Source organism: Cetorhinus maximus, chromosome 26, assembly GCF_964194155.1.
Source record: "Cetorhinus maximus chromosome 26, sCetMax3.hap1.1, whole genome shotgun sequence".
In the NCBI taxonomy this organism is placed as follows: Eukaryota; Metazoa; Chordata; class Chondrichthyes; order Lamniformes; family Cetorhinidae; genus Cetorhinus; species Cetorhinus maximus.
The window spans coordinates 9,634,300-9,648,573 of record NC_135904.1 but is presented as its reverse complement, the minus strand read 5'-3'; the positions used below and the strand labels follow the sequence as shown (position 1 = coordinate 9,648,573).

Genomic DNA, 14,274 nt, shown 5'->3' with positions numbered 1-14,274 from the left:
TGACCCTCCGACAGTGCGGCGCTCCCTCAGCACTGACCCTCCGACAGTGCGGCGCTCCCTCAGCACTGACCCTCCGACAGTGCGGCGCTCCCTCAGCACTGACCCTCCGACAGTGCGGCGCTCCCTCAGCACTGACCCTCCGACAGTGCGGCGCTCCCTCAGCACTGACCCTCCGACAGTGCGGCGCTCCCTCAGCACTGACCCTCCGACAGTGCGGCGCTCCCTCAGCACTGACCCTCCGACAGTGCGGCGCTCCCTCAGTACTGCACTGGGAGCGTCAGCCTGGGTTGTGCTCAAGTGTCTGGAGTGGGGCTTTAACTCACGACCTTCTAGCTCACAGGCGGGAGTACTACCAACGCTGACCCTGTGCCGCGGAGTCGATGTAATTCTCTGCAAAGCGGAGCACCCCTTACTCGGGATATGAGGCCTTTCCCTCCCCCAGACGGTGGCAACACCCAGGCCTCTCGCCAGCCTCAGGCCGCCCCCAGCCTTGGGGAGAAATGAGGCCGGACGGCCCTGTTACCCCCGGGGCTTTTACTCACCTTTCACCAGCGTCTCCTCCACGAAACTCGGGCAGCAGCTGACAAGCAAAACGCTGGGAATCTCCATCTCGACTCGGCCCTTCACTCACCTCTGACCTCTCACCCTTGCAACGGCCGGGGTCAAAGGCGCCTCACTTCCCACTAGGCCTCATCCTTTTCCCCCTTAGCAACCGAACCCTGTTAACGTTCACACCTAAATCAGACAGATTAAACGCCCCATTTTACGAGTCCCTGAGCCAGGATTTTGTTTATTCTCGAACTGGTTTTTTTTCTTCTCTTTTTATCCTGCTGGAGCCTGCAGCGGTGAGGAATGTACCATTGTGCCAGAAGAGGTAGATGCTAGCTTTAATCACATGCCAGTGTGCACAACAGCAATTAAAGGAATGACACATGACTTATATTTGCACATAAAAACATCATAATAATGTAAGTACCATGAAAAATACTGGCGATCAGAATGAAGTATCTTCTTGTTCACTGTTAGGGTTTATAGAGTCTAACCCCTATTCCCTTGTGGTAAGGGCTGTGTTCCGTTGCTATAGGAACGCAGCAGGATGACAACAAGCAATGGAGAGATGGCGAGAGGTTGAAGAAACCGTGCTCACAACATGGCAGAACACATAGCAAGCAATAACACTGATGTGGGACACATATTGGTCAAGGTACTTAAAGGATTAAAAATTCATAATGAACCAGGGTCTTAAAATGTCTTAATGAGCGTAATGCTGCATTGCCTGGAAGCGGATTTAATAGCAACTTTCAAAAAGGGAATTGGATTAAAAGACTAGCCATTCATATAGCGCCTTTCACATCCACAGGCTGTCCCAAAGTGCTTTAAGGCCAATGTGTGGTACTTCTGAAGTGCAGCCACTGTTGTAATGTAGGAAACGCGGTAGCCAATTTGAGCACAGCAAGCTTCCTACAAACAGCAATGTTAGAATGACCAGATCATCTGTTTAGTGGCATTGGTTGAGGGATAAATATCAGACAGGACACTGGGGGCGGGGGTTCTACTGTTCTGCAAAATAGTGCCAAAGGATCTTTTACATTGACCTGAGATCAAACATTTGACATTTCAACTGAAACACCACACCACCAGCAATGCGGCATTCCCTTGCTCGGCACTCTAGTGTCAGCCTTGATTTTTGTGTTCAAGTCCTGCTCCAGGATATAACCTCCTAACTCAGGGGCAAGGGTGCTACCCACTGAACCACATCTAATCTTATTTGATTATAGATTTCAAAAGGGAAGTGGATAAATATTTGAAAGGGAAACAATGCAGGGCTATGGGAAAGAGCAGGGGGATTGGAACTGATTGGATAGTTACTAAAGGGCACAGGCATGATGGGATGAATGGCCTCTTTCTGTGGATATTCCAGGATAGACTGTTTTATAATTAAAGGTGCATTATATTATGTATTATTATTTAATAACTGGTCACATGCCAATGGCATTATGCATAGGGAGTGATGACAATTGTGTCCAGGTGAAGGGGGCGGTGAGGTTAGAGAGTAGTACCTGCCAATTTAAATTCATATATGGTCTTTTTGTTTTTATATACTTTGATATATGGTATTATTTATAAATTAGTTACCCTTTGGAAGAAGTGAAGACTAACTGCAGTCCTCAGGAGAAAGGTAGTTAGACAATGGGGATTATTGGAGGAGGGGGCACAAGCATAATTCAGCCCCTATTTTAAAACCATTTAATCTTTCCTTATTTTTATATAATACTTTGGCAAATTTACTGTAGTGCATGTTTCAGGGAAGTGGAGTTGATTGGCGGGATGTAGCCTGATAAAGTTTAAGAACTGCTAATATATTAATATACTGCTGTATATTATTTTATGTTTGGATTTTTACTTGGTGAATGTCATATTTGTAATTTTAATCAGCTATTTCTGCAGTAACTCTGGCAGAAGCAGTTTCAATAATAACTTTCAAAAGGAAATGAGATAAATACTTAAAGGAAAAATTTTGCAGTGTTACAGGGAAAGTGGAGCGCAGTGGGGCTATTTGATAGTTCTTTTAAAGAGCAGCAAAGGCAGGATGGGCTGAATGGCCTCCTTCTGTGCTATATCATTCCGTGATTCTATGTGCTGTAGTTGTTTCTTTGCAGTGTAAGCTGAAGAGCTAGGGCATAGTAAACTGATGCCTTGCAGTGCCCCCAACGGCTGGAGAATATAGTTACGGTGGCAAGTTTATGTAGGCAGATATCATCATAAATGTGGAAAAACTCAGCAGATCTGGCAGCATCGGCGGAGAAGAAAAGAGTTGACGTTTCGAGTCCTCATGACCCTTCAACAGAACTGAGTAAAATTAGGAGAGGGGTGAAATATAAGCTGGTTTAAGGTGTTGGGGGTGGGGGGGGTGTAGAAGTTGGGGGGCGGGGGTGGTTGTAGGGACAAGCAAGCAGTGATAGGAGCAGATAACCAAAAGACGTCACAGACAAAGGAACAAAGACGTGTTAAAGGTGGTGATATTATCTAAACGAATGTGCTAATTAAGAATGGATGGCAGGACACTCAAGGTACAGCTCTAGTGGGGGTGGGGTGGCACCCCACCCCCACTAGAGCTGTACCTTGAGTGTCCTGCCATCCATTCTTAATTAGCACATTCGTTTAGATAATATCACCACCTTTAACACGTCTTTGTTCCTTTGTCTGTGACGTCTTTTGATTATCTGCTCCTATCACTGCTTGCTTGTCCCTACAACCACCCCCGCCCCCCAACTTCTACACCTCCCCCCCCCACCCCCAACACCTTAAACCAGCTTATATTTCACCCCTTTCCTAATTTTACTCAGTTCTGTTGAAGGGTCATGAGGACTCGAAACGTCAACTCTTTTCTTCTCCGCCGATGCTGCCAGATCTGCTGAGTTTTTCCAGGTAATTCTGTTTTTGTTTTGGATTTCCAGCATCCGCAGTAGTTTTTTGTTTTTATCATCATGAATGTCTATGTAGAAATTCATTTGGAAAAATTTGACATGGAAAATGCACATAGGTGTCAACTGTAGCACAGTTGGTAGCACGCTTGCTTTTGTGTCAGAAGGTTGTGGATTCAAGCACCATTCCATGACTTAAGCACAAAAATCTAGGCCAACACTAGTCCAGTACTGAGGGAGTGCTGCAAAGCCGCAGGTGCTGCCTTTTGGACAAGATGTTGAAACAATGCTCTTCTACTCAGTAATTGCTGTAAGTTGGCACAGTTTGAGGCTAGTCGTTAAATGACGTTACTCTCTGGATTGGCAGCTGCTTCCAAATCCCCTGATCCTTCTCTTGGAGAAAGCCATTGCTGTCAAATCAAAAGAAAACAGTAAGGAATTACTGTCTTTTTTTATATTTTAAATGTAGATGTAGACTGGCTATTTAAAATAACTATCCAGGTAGTCTTGTTGGAATGATTTCCTCTGTGCATAATTTGTAGTAAAATCATTAATGGGTTTTTATAAACACATTTTTAATTTCACTTTACATAGTGCTCAGAGGAAATCTCCAGCTATTTGGGAGATTGGCAGCAAATTGGCCACATTAAACTACGCCTTTGGCACTGATATGACCAGCATCAAAAGTGCAGATTTACAACCTCAAAAGCACATTAGTATAACATACCGCTAACTATGTTAGAGATACCAAAGCACTTAATGGGATACCTCATGATTTCAAGGGAGCATGGGTATAGTTTGGATACTGTTATACAGCTACATTGAAAGACCTGTGTTTCTTGATAGTATCTGTGATGCCACATTTGAGCACTAAACCTTTAAACTGTTTGTTTTTTAGGTTCAAGAGGATCTTCAAGAGCTGAAGGAGAAAATCTCCCACATTACAATACATGGAGAAGCAGCAACAGTGGACTTTCAGACACTTGAAACAGCCATACACAGGACTGAAATGGGCCTAAAGGTCAGTGGAATTGTAAATGCAAGGTGCTTCTGCTTATTAATAATTAAATAAGAATTAATAAGTATTAATTAATCTTGCTTTAAAAAAATCATGCTATCGAAGCTTTTTATCTTGCACTCATCAGGACAGATTCGCAAGAATACCAATGGTAAAGGGAACAACAATTTATACTGCATAAGAAGAGAGTACTTAATGGTTGGCAAGTGGACTCTTGGGCCAAATGGCATCCTTCTGTGTTGTACTATAATGTAATTTTATAAACTCTGTATTCTTTGTAAAACGATTAGTGGCCAGGATCATCTCTGGGAAAGGAGAATAAATACCTTGAGACGTTCTTTCTGTTTGCAAATGTGATTTTATTTTGAATAAGAGGCATGAGTTTTGCTTCCAGGTGGAGAATGGTACTTTTATCTGCATTATAGGTTTTCATTAGGTTATAAAAAGGCACACTGCATCTAAACAAGAGCTGGGAGAAGCCAGAAGTTTTATCTGCACACAACCTACAGTGACAAGCAGAAGGACTTACTACCTCCCCCTGCTGGTTTGACAAGGAATTAAACAGCCTTCGTATATCATTAACGGACAAGAGCAAAACAGATCAGGTGCAATGTATTCATGGGTTCATAGAAATGTTAGTTATCTACAGGAAAGAAATGACATTTTTACTGTGTGCTCAATGCACAACGCAGAGCTGAAAACTGTTTCTATGGAGCTGAAATTGTCACTTTGACCTTGTAGCCAAAATTACACGTGTAACCAGGCGGAAAGTTTTTTCCCCCACAGGTGTCACCAAAAGTAATATTTATTTCTTTGACTGCCTAAGGATGATTATTTTTTTAAATTTTTGATTTGTTACTATTGCAACAATTGAATTAATTTAAATAGTCCTATCCCTTTTATGAATTTTCAAGAAAAATGAAATGTGTATTAAAATTATTTTATAGTACGCTGTACACTGTGGACATGAACCATTCAAATCAAGGTTTGCTCTGCTTGCCATGAGTAGTGACATTGTAAATGTGTTTGAAAAGATTGTGAAGCGGCTCTTTTTGCCAGAAGACCACAGGTTAGTTGTCAGGAGGAGGTACGATGATACAGTGACCCTGCAACACTCCTGTGTTAGCGTTTAAAAAAAACACCTGATTGGTATCCAGTGACATCTGCTACAGCTGAGGACAGGACCAAGCTGTGGCCGCCCTCCCCTGTCATAATGATAGCCAAACGCGTTTGGATGCTTGGATTCTACTGTATCGCATATTGCGTACTGATGAAGGTCAACCTAGGCCAGATAGCATGTGGTCACAATTAAGCCAACATGGCAGATTAAATAATGTGACACCTGCATATGTGACTTCGAATGTTATTCTTTCAGCCTGAGATGTGACATTGCTGATGAGGTTAAAGATGGAAATATTTAGGATTATGTCATGGCATTTGCTGGAACTGAAATGTCTACATGCCAGGGAATGAGCCATTTGGACCAACGGGGACTGTCAGCATGAGATGGAAAGCGTAGGAGTTTGAAGTGTATGCTGACAGTCATGGTCTGTTTTGGATGGGGTGACACTAGCGCAGAAAGCAGAGCGACAGGCCTTTATTGTTGTTCAATGTGAGTCCTTCGGTGAGGCAGATTTTCAAGATGTTGCCTGACACAGGAGAAAAGACAGATTATGAATGTGCAGTGAAAGCTTTGAAGGACCATTATGTGGTGATGCCAAATGGCACATTCCAAAGGCATGTTTTCTGTCAGATGAGACAGAAAGAGAGGGAAACAGTAGCTCGGTTTGTGACCCATTTGAGGTAGGCGTTGTCGGATGGATATAATTATGTTGTGACGGATCTGAATAATCAGATAATGGATCAGGCAGGTGGTCCAACATTGCAAGTCAGACAAATTGAGACATAAGCTGCTGGAAAGAGGAGGTGACTTAACGTTGGATGACACTTTGAAAATAGCAGCTGCATTGGGAGCAGTGGATGAACAATTTCACGGCATGAAACTTGATCCCACCTCTGAGGTTAACCAAACGGCACAACAGAATCCAAGTATGTGTAAATGTAATCAGCAAAAGTCCGTGAGAGAGTGTTACAGATGTGGCAACTTGGGGCACTATGGAAAAGATGCCTGCTTACCTGCCGAGGGAAGGATATGCAGAAAATGTGGGGGCAATGATCATTTCGCCAAGGAGTGCAGAAACAAAGCTGAACAGAGAGGGAAGCCTGGCAAACAATGTAAAGGCAAGAGAGATGAAAGTAGCACAACTGTGAGACAAGTTGAAGAAGATTCAGAGAGTGAAGGCACGGATAGCAATCATGGATACATGTTTTCTGTCAATGGGAGCAACCAAGAAAAAGTTCATGGCACAGATCTTCCAGTCTCCGGATGATTGGAGACCTGATGTACCCCAGATGATGCACTACAGGACCCCTTGGAAGTACCAATGAAAGAACTCTGCAGGAATTGCCTGGGAAGTTTCAACTCCTGATGGGCAATTCCCCTGCTCCCTGGGACCATCCGAAAAGGTGTCTAACTCTGAGTTAGAGTTGGAGACTTTGGAGGGTTCCAACCTTCTTGCCTGCATAGTTACCCAGGAAATGGGTAACTCTCAATGTGCCGAAGGGCCTTTTTCTGTGCTGTAGACCTCTATGACTCCATGACTCTAAATATTAGACAGAAAAGATCCATGTCTAACTCCTGGATAAGACAACTGACACCCCCGGCTCCCCACCGACCTTCCCCGCTCATCCCCTCTCCCGACCCTCCGACCCCCATTGACCTTCAAACTCTCCCCAACCCTCTGTCCCTCCTACTCCACCCCCCCAACCCTCCAACTTCCCCTTTACACTCCAACTCGCCCCAGAACCTCCAACTGCCCTCCGTCCTGACTTGACCTGACCTCATCACCTTATTCAGCCTGCCACCCTACTCACCCTACCACTTAGCCATCCCACCCACTTAGCTCTGACACTCATTCACTAACACAATGAAAAGCTATTTAAATGTCCCAAAGTTTTTCAGTGTGTTACTGAATGAAGACTTGCCAAAATACAACAACTAGTGCCATAAAAATGGGGCATGGCTTGGCTTCCACCGACCATCCTGCACTTCCAAGGACTCCGAAAACAGGTAGGGTCTGAAGAGGCCGAGTTTGGAAGTCCAGCCCAGAGATGCGTAGCTCCATCTTAGTTTTAAAAAAAGGATCACAGTGACAATTCAACTGTGATTGCCACTCCTCAGAAAATTCAGCCCTCAGTGATTGTTGGTTGTGTTGAAGTGATCACTATTGTAGATTCAGGCAGCAACAGTAATGTCCTTGTCAGAGCACTGTGGGAGGAACTGAAGACAAAGAGAATCAAGCGTACATCTTGAAAATGTGTCAAAAAGCTCTACCCTCACACATCTAAAACCCCATTTCAAACAGCTGGATGCTTCATTGCAGATGTGAGAGGTGGGGATCGGAACTCAGACGCAGAATTTGTAGTGATTGAGGAGGACGGTGAGCCTCTTCTGAGCAGAGAAACTTGCCTAAGCCTTGGGGGTGCTACACATTGGATTGAAGTGAATTGTGTGAAATCCTATGCAAAGCTTAAAGAGGAGTTTGGATCAGTGTTTCAAGGAATTGGGAAGTCACACAACTGTCAAGTGAGATTAACCATTGACAAGAACAGAAAGTCTGTAGCTCAGCCTGTACGCAGAACACCTTTTGACCTGGGTGGGGGGGATTTTGAGGCAAAGATCAAGGAAATGATGGACTAAGACATGATAGAGCCAGCTGAAAGACCAACACCATGGGTGAGCCCTGTTGTGGTTGTGCCTAAATCAAATGGTGACATCAGACTCTGTGTTGATATGCGAGAGGTGAATGAAGCAGTAGTGAGAGAACATCACCCAATTTCCACTGTGGACACAGTCTTTCAAGAGTTGTTAACAAGCAAGGTATTTTCCAAATTAGACCTAAAGTAGACATATCACCAGCTGGAGCTTCATCCTGATTCAAGGAAGGTGAAACTTTTGTCACTCATTGTAGACTTCATGGATACAAGAGATTGCTATTTGGCATCAATGCTGCACCAGAGATTTACCAACACAAAATCCATAAGGTGATACAAGGAATCTCAGGAACAGTCAATATGTCAGATGACATAATTATTCATGAAGGCAATAGAGAGGAACATAACAAGAGGCTGAAATTAGTATTTGGCTAGACTGCAGTCAGCAGGACTTGCAGTAAATGCAGGCAAGTGCCTGCTGGGTGTGACAGAGTTCATGGGGCATAAACTTATGGGCAGCGGAATCAATCCAGCCAAAGATGAGAAGCAATAGCAGAGGCACGTGAACCACAAAACTCCAGCGAAGTGAGAAGTTTTTTGGGACTTGTGAACTATTGTGCGAAGTATATCCCAAACCTTGCTACCCAGGCTGATCCATTGAGGAGAATGACCTGAAAGAATGAACAGTTCAGATTTGAAGAACAGAAAGCTGCCTTCAAAGCTTTGAAAGATAGCTTGACAAGTGCTCGAACCCTATGATACTATGATCCAAATGCACCAATGAAAGTCATAGCAGATACTAGTCCAGTAGAATTAGGAGCAGTGCTGGTGCAAATGCATGCTGAAGGTCAGAGAATCATTGCCTATGCGAGCAAACCTCTGACAGATGTGAAGAGGAGATATTCTTAGATGGAGAAAGAGGCCCTAGGATTGGTGCGGGCAGGTGAAAGATTCCATGCATACTTGTTCAGCATTGAGTTTGAATTAATGACGGATCGCAAGCCATTAGAGAGAATTTATTCGCCCAGATCCAAACTATGTGTCAGAATCGAAAGATGGGTTTTGCGACTCCAGCAGTACAAGGACAAAGTGGTTCATTTTGCTGGAAAGATGAACATCGCTAGCCCGCTGTCATGATTAATGAGAGAGAATCAAATACACAGATCCTCACTTGAGTAGGAAGCTGAATTGTTCCTGTGGTTTGTGGCAGTTCATGCTACACTCGAGCAATGACAACTAGAGAGATTGAAAGAGAGTCAGACAAAGACCCAAAATTGGATGACATCAGACAGAGAATCCAAGCTGGAAACTGGGAGAATTGCCCATCAAAGGCTTACATCACTATATAAGATAAACTGTGCACAGTGGGGAAGTGTGTTATCAGAGGCAGCAGACTTGTAGTGCCACAAAACTGAGGCCTAGACTGGTGACACTTACTCATGAGGGTCGCTTGGGAATGGTTCGCACTAAGCAAAACTTACGAACCAGGGCTAGAGAAAGATGTGGAGTAGTTTGTCAAAACATGTCATGCATGTCAACTTGCCAGTGGACCCAACCCACCAGAACCAGTACGCAGCACACTGTTACTGGCTGGACCATGGGAGAATGTAGCAGTTGACTTCTTAGGCCCACTTCCATCAGGAGAGTCCAATATAGTGGTAATTGATTACTACAGCCGTTATTATGAGTATGTTGTGATGAAGTATACAACAGCAGAGAAAATGATGCCTGCAGTGACTGAAATATTTGCAAAGTATGGTCTACCAATCACTGTATTCAAACGGTGGGCTACAATTCATTTCACAGATCTTTGCAGATTACATTCAAGTATCAGGCGTTCAGTATCACAGAGTGACCCCTAAATGGCCACAGGCAAATGGGGAAGTGGAATGACAAAAACAATCCTTAGAGAAACAGATGAGGATTGCTCAGACTAGGGCAAAGATTGGAAGGAGACATTGCTGTCATATGTGGCCATGTATGGAGCAACTCCACAGGCTACTATATGAAAGAGCCCAGCTGAACTGCAATTTGTACGCAAAATACGCGCCAAGACGCCAGAGCTGAGGGCATAAGTGTTGATCAGGAGGCTCAAGATCATGATGCAGAGAAAAAGGGTGCTGCAAAGTTTTGCACAGACCACAGAAGAGGAGCTAGACAGTCTGATGTGATGCCAGATGATGAAGTACTGCTGAGACGGGAAAGTCTGAGTAAGATTTTACCCCAAGCCATACACTATCATCGCCAAAAAGGGAAACAGTGTGACTGTATAGTTGCCAGAAGGAGTACTGTATGACGGAAATTTTTCATGTATCAAACAGCATCATGGTGACAAAGACACAGCAGCAGATAAACCAGATGTAGGGGCTGAGGCAAAGTTGACATCCAGAAGTCCAAGCCAGCGATGCTGATGGCAGGCAAACAGCTTGCTATCCAGAGGAAAAACATCAGTTCCAGAGGGGACAACAACGCTTCCTAACCCTGGCGCGATAACCAGAGTTACTGAGACAGCAGGCTGACCACAGCATGAGAGGAGACCGCCAAAGTGATATGAAGATTTTGTGTGATTTAGTGAACATGAAATTGCAAACAGTTTGGAGCAACAATTTGCAATTTAAAGCCAATGCGATTTTAAGTTGAAAAACAGCAAATATTGACACAAAGCATGTGCCTAGCTGTGAAGTTTTATGTGTTGTAATGATGTTCAAACCAAAAGATTTACGAATGCTGCTCTTGTGATATTGAAGTTCCTGTTTGTGATGTTTGCAAGTACACGAGAAAGTAATTGGAGTGGATCATCGAGGAGCATTGAATTACATACTGATGATTATCACATCGATGCCACAGTTAAATAGTGAAAGGGAAGTTCTGTTTACGCTGGGTGAAGAAACAAAGAAATGGCTGTTCCAGAAAGTGAAATACTGAACAAAAGACTGAAACTATATTGAACTGTGATGCACTGAACTTACCTGACATTCGTAATGGAAGAAATTAATTTTCTCAGTGAGTTAGGAAAATAATGATTTGTTAAGTTTGTTTGTAAGTTTTATTGCAGTTTAATTAGAGTTGGAGTCCAAGCTACATACACCAAGCAGAAAGTGGTGAAGGAAAATTTGACTGACATGTAAATGTCACACTCAAATTTGGAATGTTGTGAAGGAAGTTTGACATAACTCTTTTTGTTAGATTTTGAGAATTCACACCATTGTTTGGAAAGTTGTCATGTAGAAAAACACAAACAAAACAAAGATGACATGCTTTCAATTTAGGATGGGAGGGATGTCATAATAATAACCAAATGTGTTCAGATACTTAGGTTGTACTGTATTGCATGTTGCATACTGATGAAGGTCAACCAAGGTCAGATAACACGTGGTCAGAAGTGAGCCAACATGGCAGATTAAATGATGTGACACCTGCAGCTAAATCTATAACTTCCAAGTATTGTTCTTCCAGCTGGAGATGTGATGCTCCCCTCTCCTGTCACCCCAGCTGATGAGCCCTCAAATGTTTGCTGTCTGAGCTCACACATGAAGAATGGCCATTTACTTGGGCAAAATGCCATGAAAGCTTATCCCAGCATGGGGTAGCATCTTCAGGAGAGGAAGATAGCAAATTAGAGGGGGAGAAGAGAGCTATTTTATAAATTCTGAATCCCTGAATCCTACATTAATCACATGTGTTATTTTCTTTCTCACTTGCATGATAATGGTTCTTCTGTGATTTATTCAGTAATTCTATGGTTTAAATATATTTCTAAAGCAATACATAATAACAGGACTATTGAGATCACAATGTCTATAATTTACATTCATTTTTGCAAATTAAGGTCCTGATCCTTTTTCGTAAACCTTGACACTGTTACTCTACAGTGAGGACGTCACAATAGGCTCCCACAGTCTTCAAAACACCATAATTTCAGGACAACTTTTAACTACTATTAAAACTACTTTCATCTGATTAAGAACTGTAATATTATATTGTATATAGGTGGATATATTTCCTCTATATATTGTACATATAGAAATTACATTCTTAAGCCATTTGAACAACAACTAATTTATATTAATAGTGTGGAACTTCTGGGCTCTTTGCTCCTAGCCAAGGCTTCTACTTTTGATTATTATCCAGTAATTGATATTGAAAAGTGTATCTCATCCAAAACAAGCATTCTCATTCTTGTTCTCAAATCCCTCCATGACCTCACCCCTTCTTATCTCTGTAACCTCCTCCAGCTCTACAACCCTCTGTGATCTTTGAAATTCTTTAATTCTGGCCTCTCATGCACCCCCAATTTCCTTTGCTGCACTACTGGTGTCTGTACCTTCAGCTGGCTAGGCCCTGAGTTCTGGAATTCACTCCCTAAGTCTCTCTGCCTCTCTTATGTCTCTCTTCTTCATTAAAATGCTGCTTTAAACCTACCCCATTTGTTCTAATATCATTTTATGCCAAATTTAATTTGTTATCACTCTTGTGAAGCACTTTTGGATGCTTTGCTACACTAAAGATGCTATAGAAATGCAAGTTGATGTTGTGTGCATGTCAGGTAACGTTAGGATCAAGCAGGCTGCCCACTTACTGCAATATCCTGGGAGCACTCAGTATTTCGACACACATGACAAATGGCCACTTGCATGAGTCACAAGTCCATAGCATAACTCAGCACCTTTCTGAGACAAGAGGGAAACTATACGTATAGTAGATTTATTGGATACATCATAGGGATAGGTCAAATCTATGCATTGTAATGTTTAAGTTGCTTTAAAAACTCTCATTTTTGGGGGATAGATCATGGGAGACATCAGGGGTTTGGGAGGAAAGCATTCTCAACTATTTTCTAAACTTTATTTTACAAATACAAATAATCTTTTGTATGACATTTCAATCCACAATTCCAGAAACTGTACTGTTGGAGTAACCATTCTGATTTTGTCATATTTGAATCAATATTGTTAATTGTTATGAAGAGACAGATAGAGTGACATGCAGTGTAACACATCTAGGTATACTGAAACTCCATTTTCTTAACATGTTGGTGCAGTTATTGTGCAGTTGGCTTACACCGTGTTCTACAGTAGCACACATTGATTTGATGAGTCTGTTAGCACAGTTTGCTTACTAATATGGCAGTATTATATGGTTCAGGATCAGGTTGGTTTGTTGATGGTGCTCATTAGAGAGAAGAAAAATTATGAAGTACAATTAGTGATTAGGTACTGCCAAAGCTTGGGTTTCAAAAGCCTACCAATTGTAGGTGGCACTGAAGACTAAGGGAAGAATAGAATTCTGTGGTTTATTTCTGCACCAAACATTTATCAATCCTAGTCATGTTAAATTTGTTTGGAACCTTGGTTGGGCCATACTTGGAGTACTATGAACAGCAGGTGTCCATTCTATGAAAAGGATATAGAAGCTCTGGAGAAGGTGCAAAAAAGAGTTACTGGAACTGTGAGGCTTTACCTATTGAGAAAGATTGAAGAGGCTGAGACTTTTTCTGTAGCAGAGAGAAAACTGAGGGGTGACCTGATCAAGATCTTCAAGATGATGAAAGTGCTTAGTAGGATAGGTGTAAAATAAAATGTTTCCACCTGTGAGTGAGACAAGAACTAAAGGCCATAAATACAAGATAGCCACTAATAAATCCAATAGAGAATTTAGGAGAAACTTCCTTACCAAGAATGTAGAACTAACAACCTGAGTAATTGAGGCGAATAGTATAGATGTGTTTAAGTGGAAGCTAGCTAATTACATGAAGGAGGAAGGAATAGAAAGATATTTTGATTGGTTAGATGAAGAACAGTGGAAGGAAGCTCGTAAGGAGCAAAAACACTGACACGACCCTGTGGGGCTTGCTTCTCTATTGTAAATACTTTATCCTACATACTGGTAGGGAATCCACCTTCAAATGTGGGTGAGATTGGAAACTTTATGTGATAAATTATGGTTGCAAAATGATTTGCAAAGCATCAGACATCATTGAATTACAAACCTGTGATGAGTCTGCTGCTTTGGCCATATGTCAGTGTAAGTAGGTTGGCCCATGTATTGTAGTTTGTT

At 42.4% G+C, this 14,274-nt stretch overlaps 2 protein-coding genes across 4 annotated transcripts in view; one reads left to right on the top strand and one right to left on the bottom strand.

Annotated features, from left to right (window-relative positions):
• Nucleotides 1-842, bottom strand: part of aagab (alpha and gamma adaptin binding protein) — a 41,846-nt gene extending 41,004 nt beyond the window's left edge. The window contains exon 1 of one of the 2 annotated variants that reach the window (XM_078530087.1): nucleotides 543-842. In XM_078530087.1, coding sequence (XP_078386213.1) covers nucleotides 543-609 — 67 coding nt within the window. In that variant the 5' untranslated portion in view covers nucleotides 610-842. The remainder of the gene's footprint in view (nucleotides 1-542) is intronic. The other variant, XM_078530088.1, reaches the window with a different exon arrangement.
• A 252-nt stretch (nucleotides 843-1,094) lies between these two features.
• Nucleotides 1,095-14,274, top strand: part of iqch (IQ motif containing H) — a 148,116-nt gene continuing 134,936 nt past the window's right edge. For both annotated transcript variants that reach the window (XM_078530083.1, XM_078530082.1), the window contains exons 1-2: nucleotides 1,095-1,204; nucleotides 4,324-4,446. In XM_078530083.1, coding sequence (XP_078386209.1) covers nucleotides 1,151-1,204; nucleotides 4,324-4,446 — 177 coding nt within the window. In that variant the 5' untranslated portion in view covers nucleotides 1,095-1,150. The remainder of the gene's footprint in view (nucleotides 1,205-4,323; nucleotides 4,447-14,274) is intronic.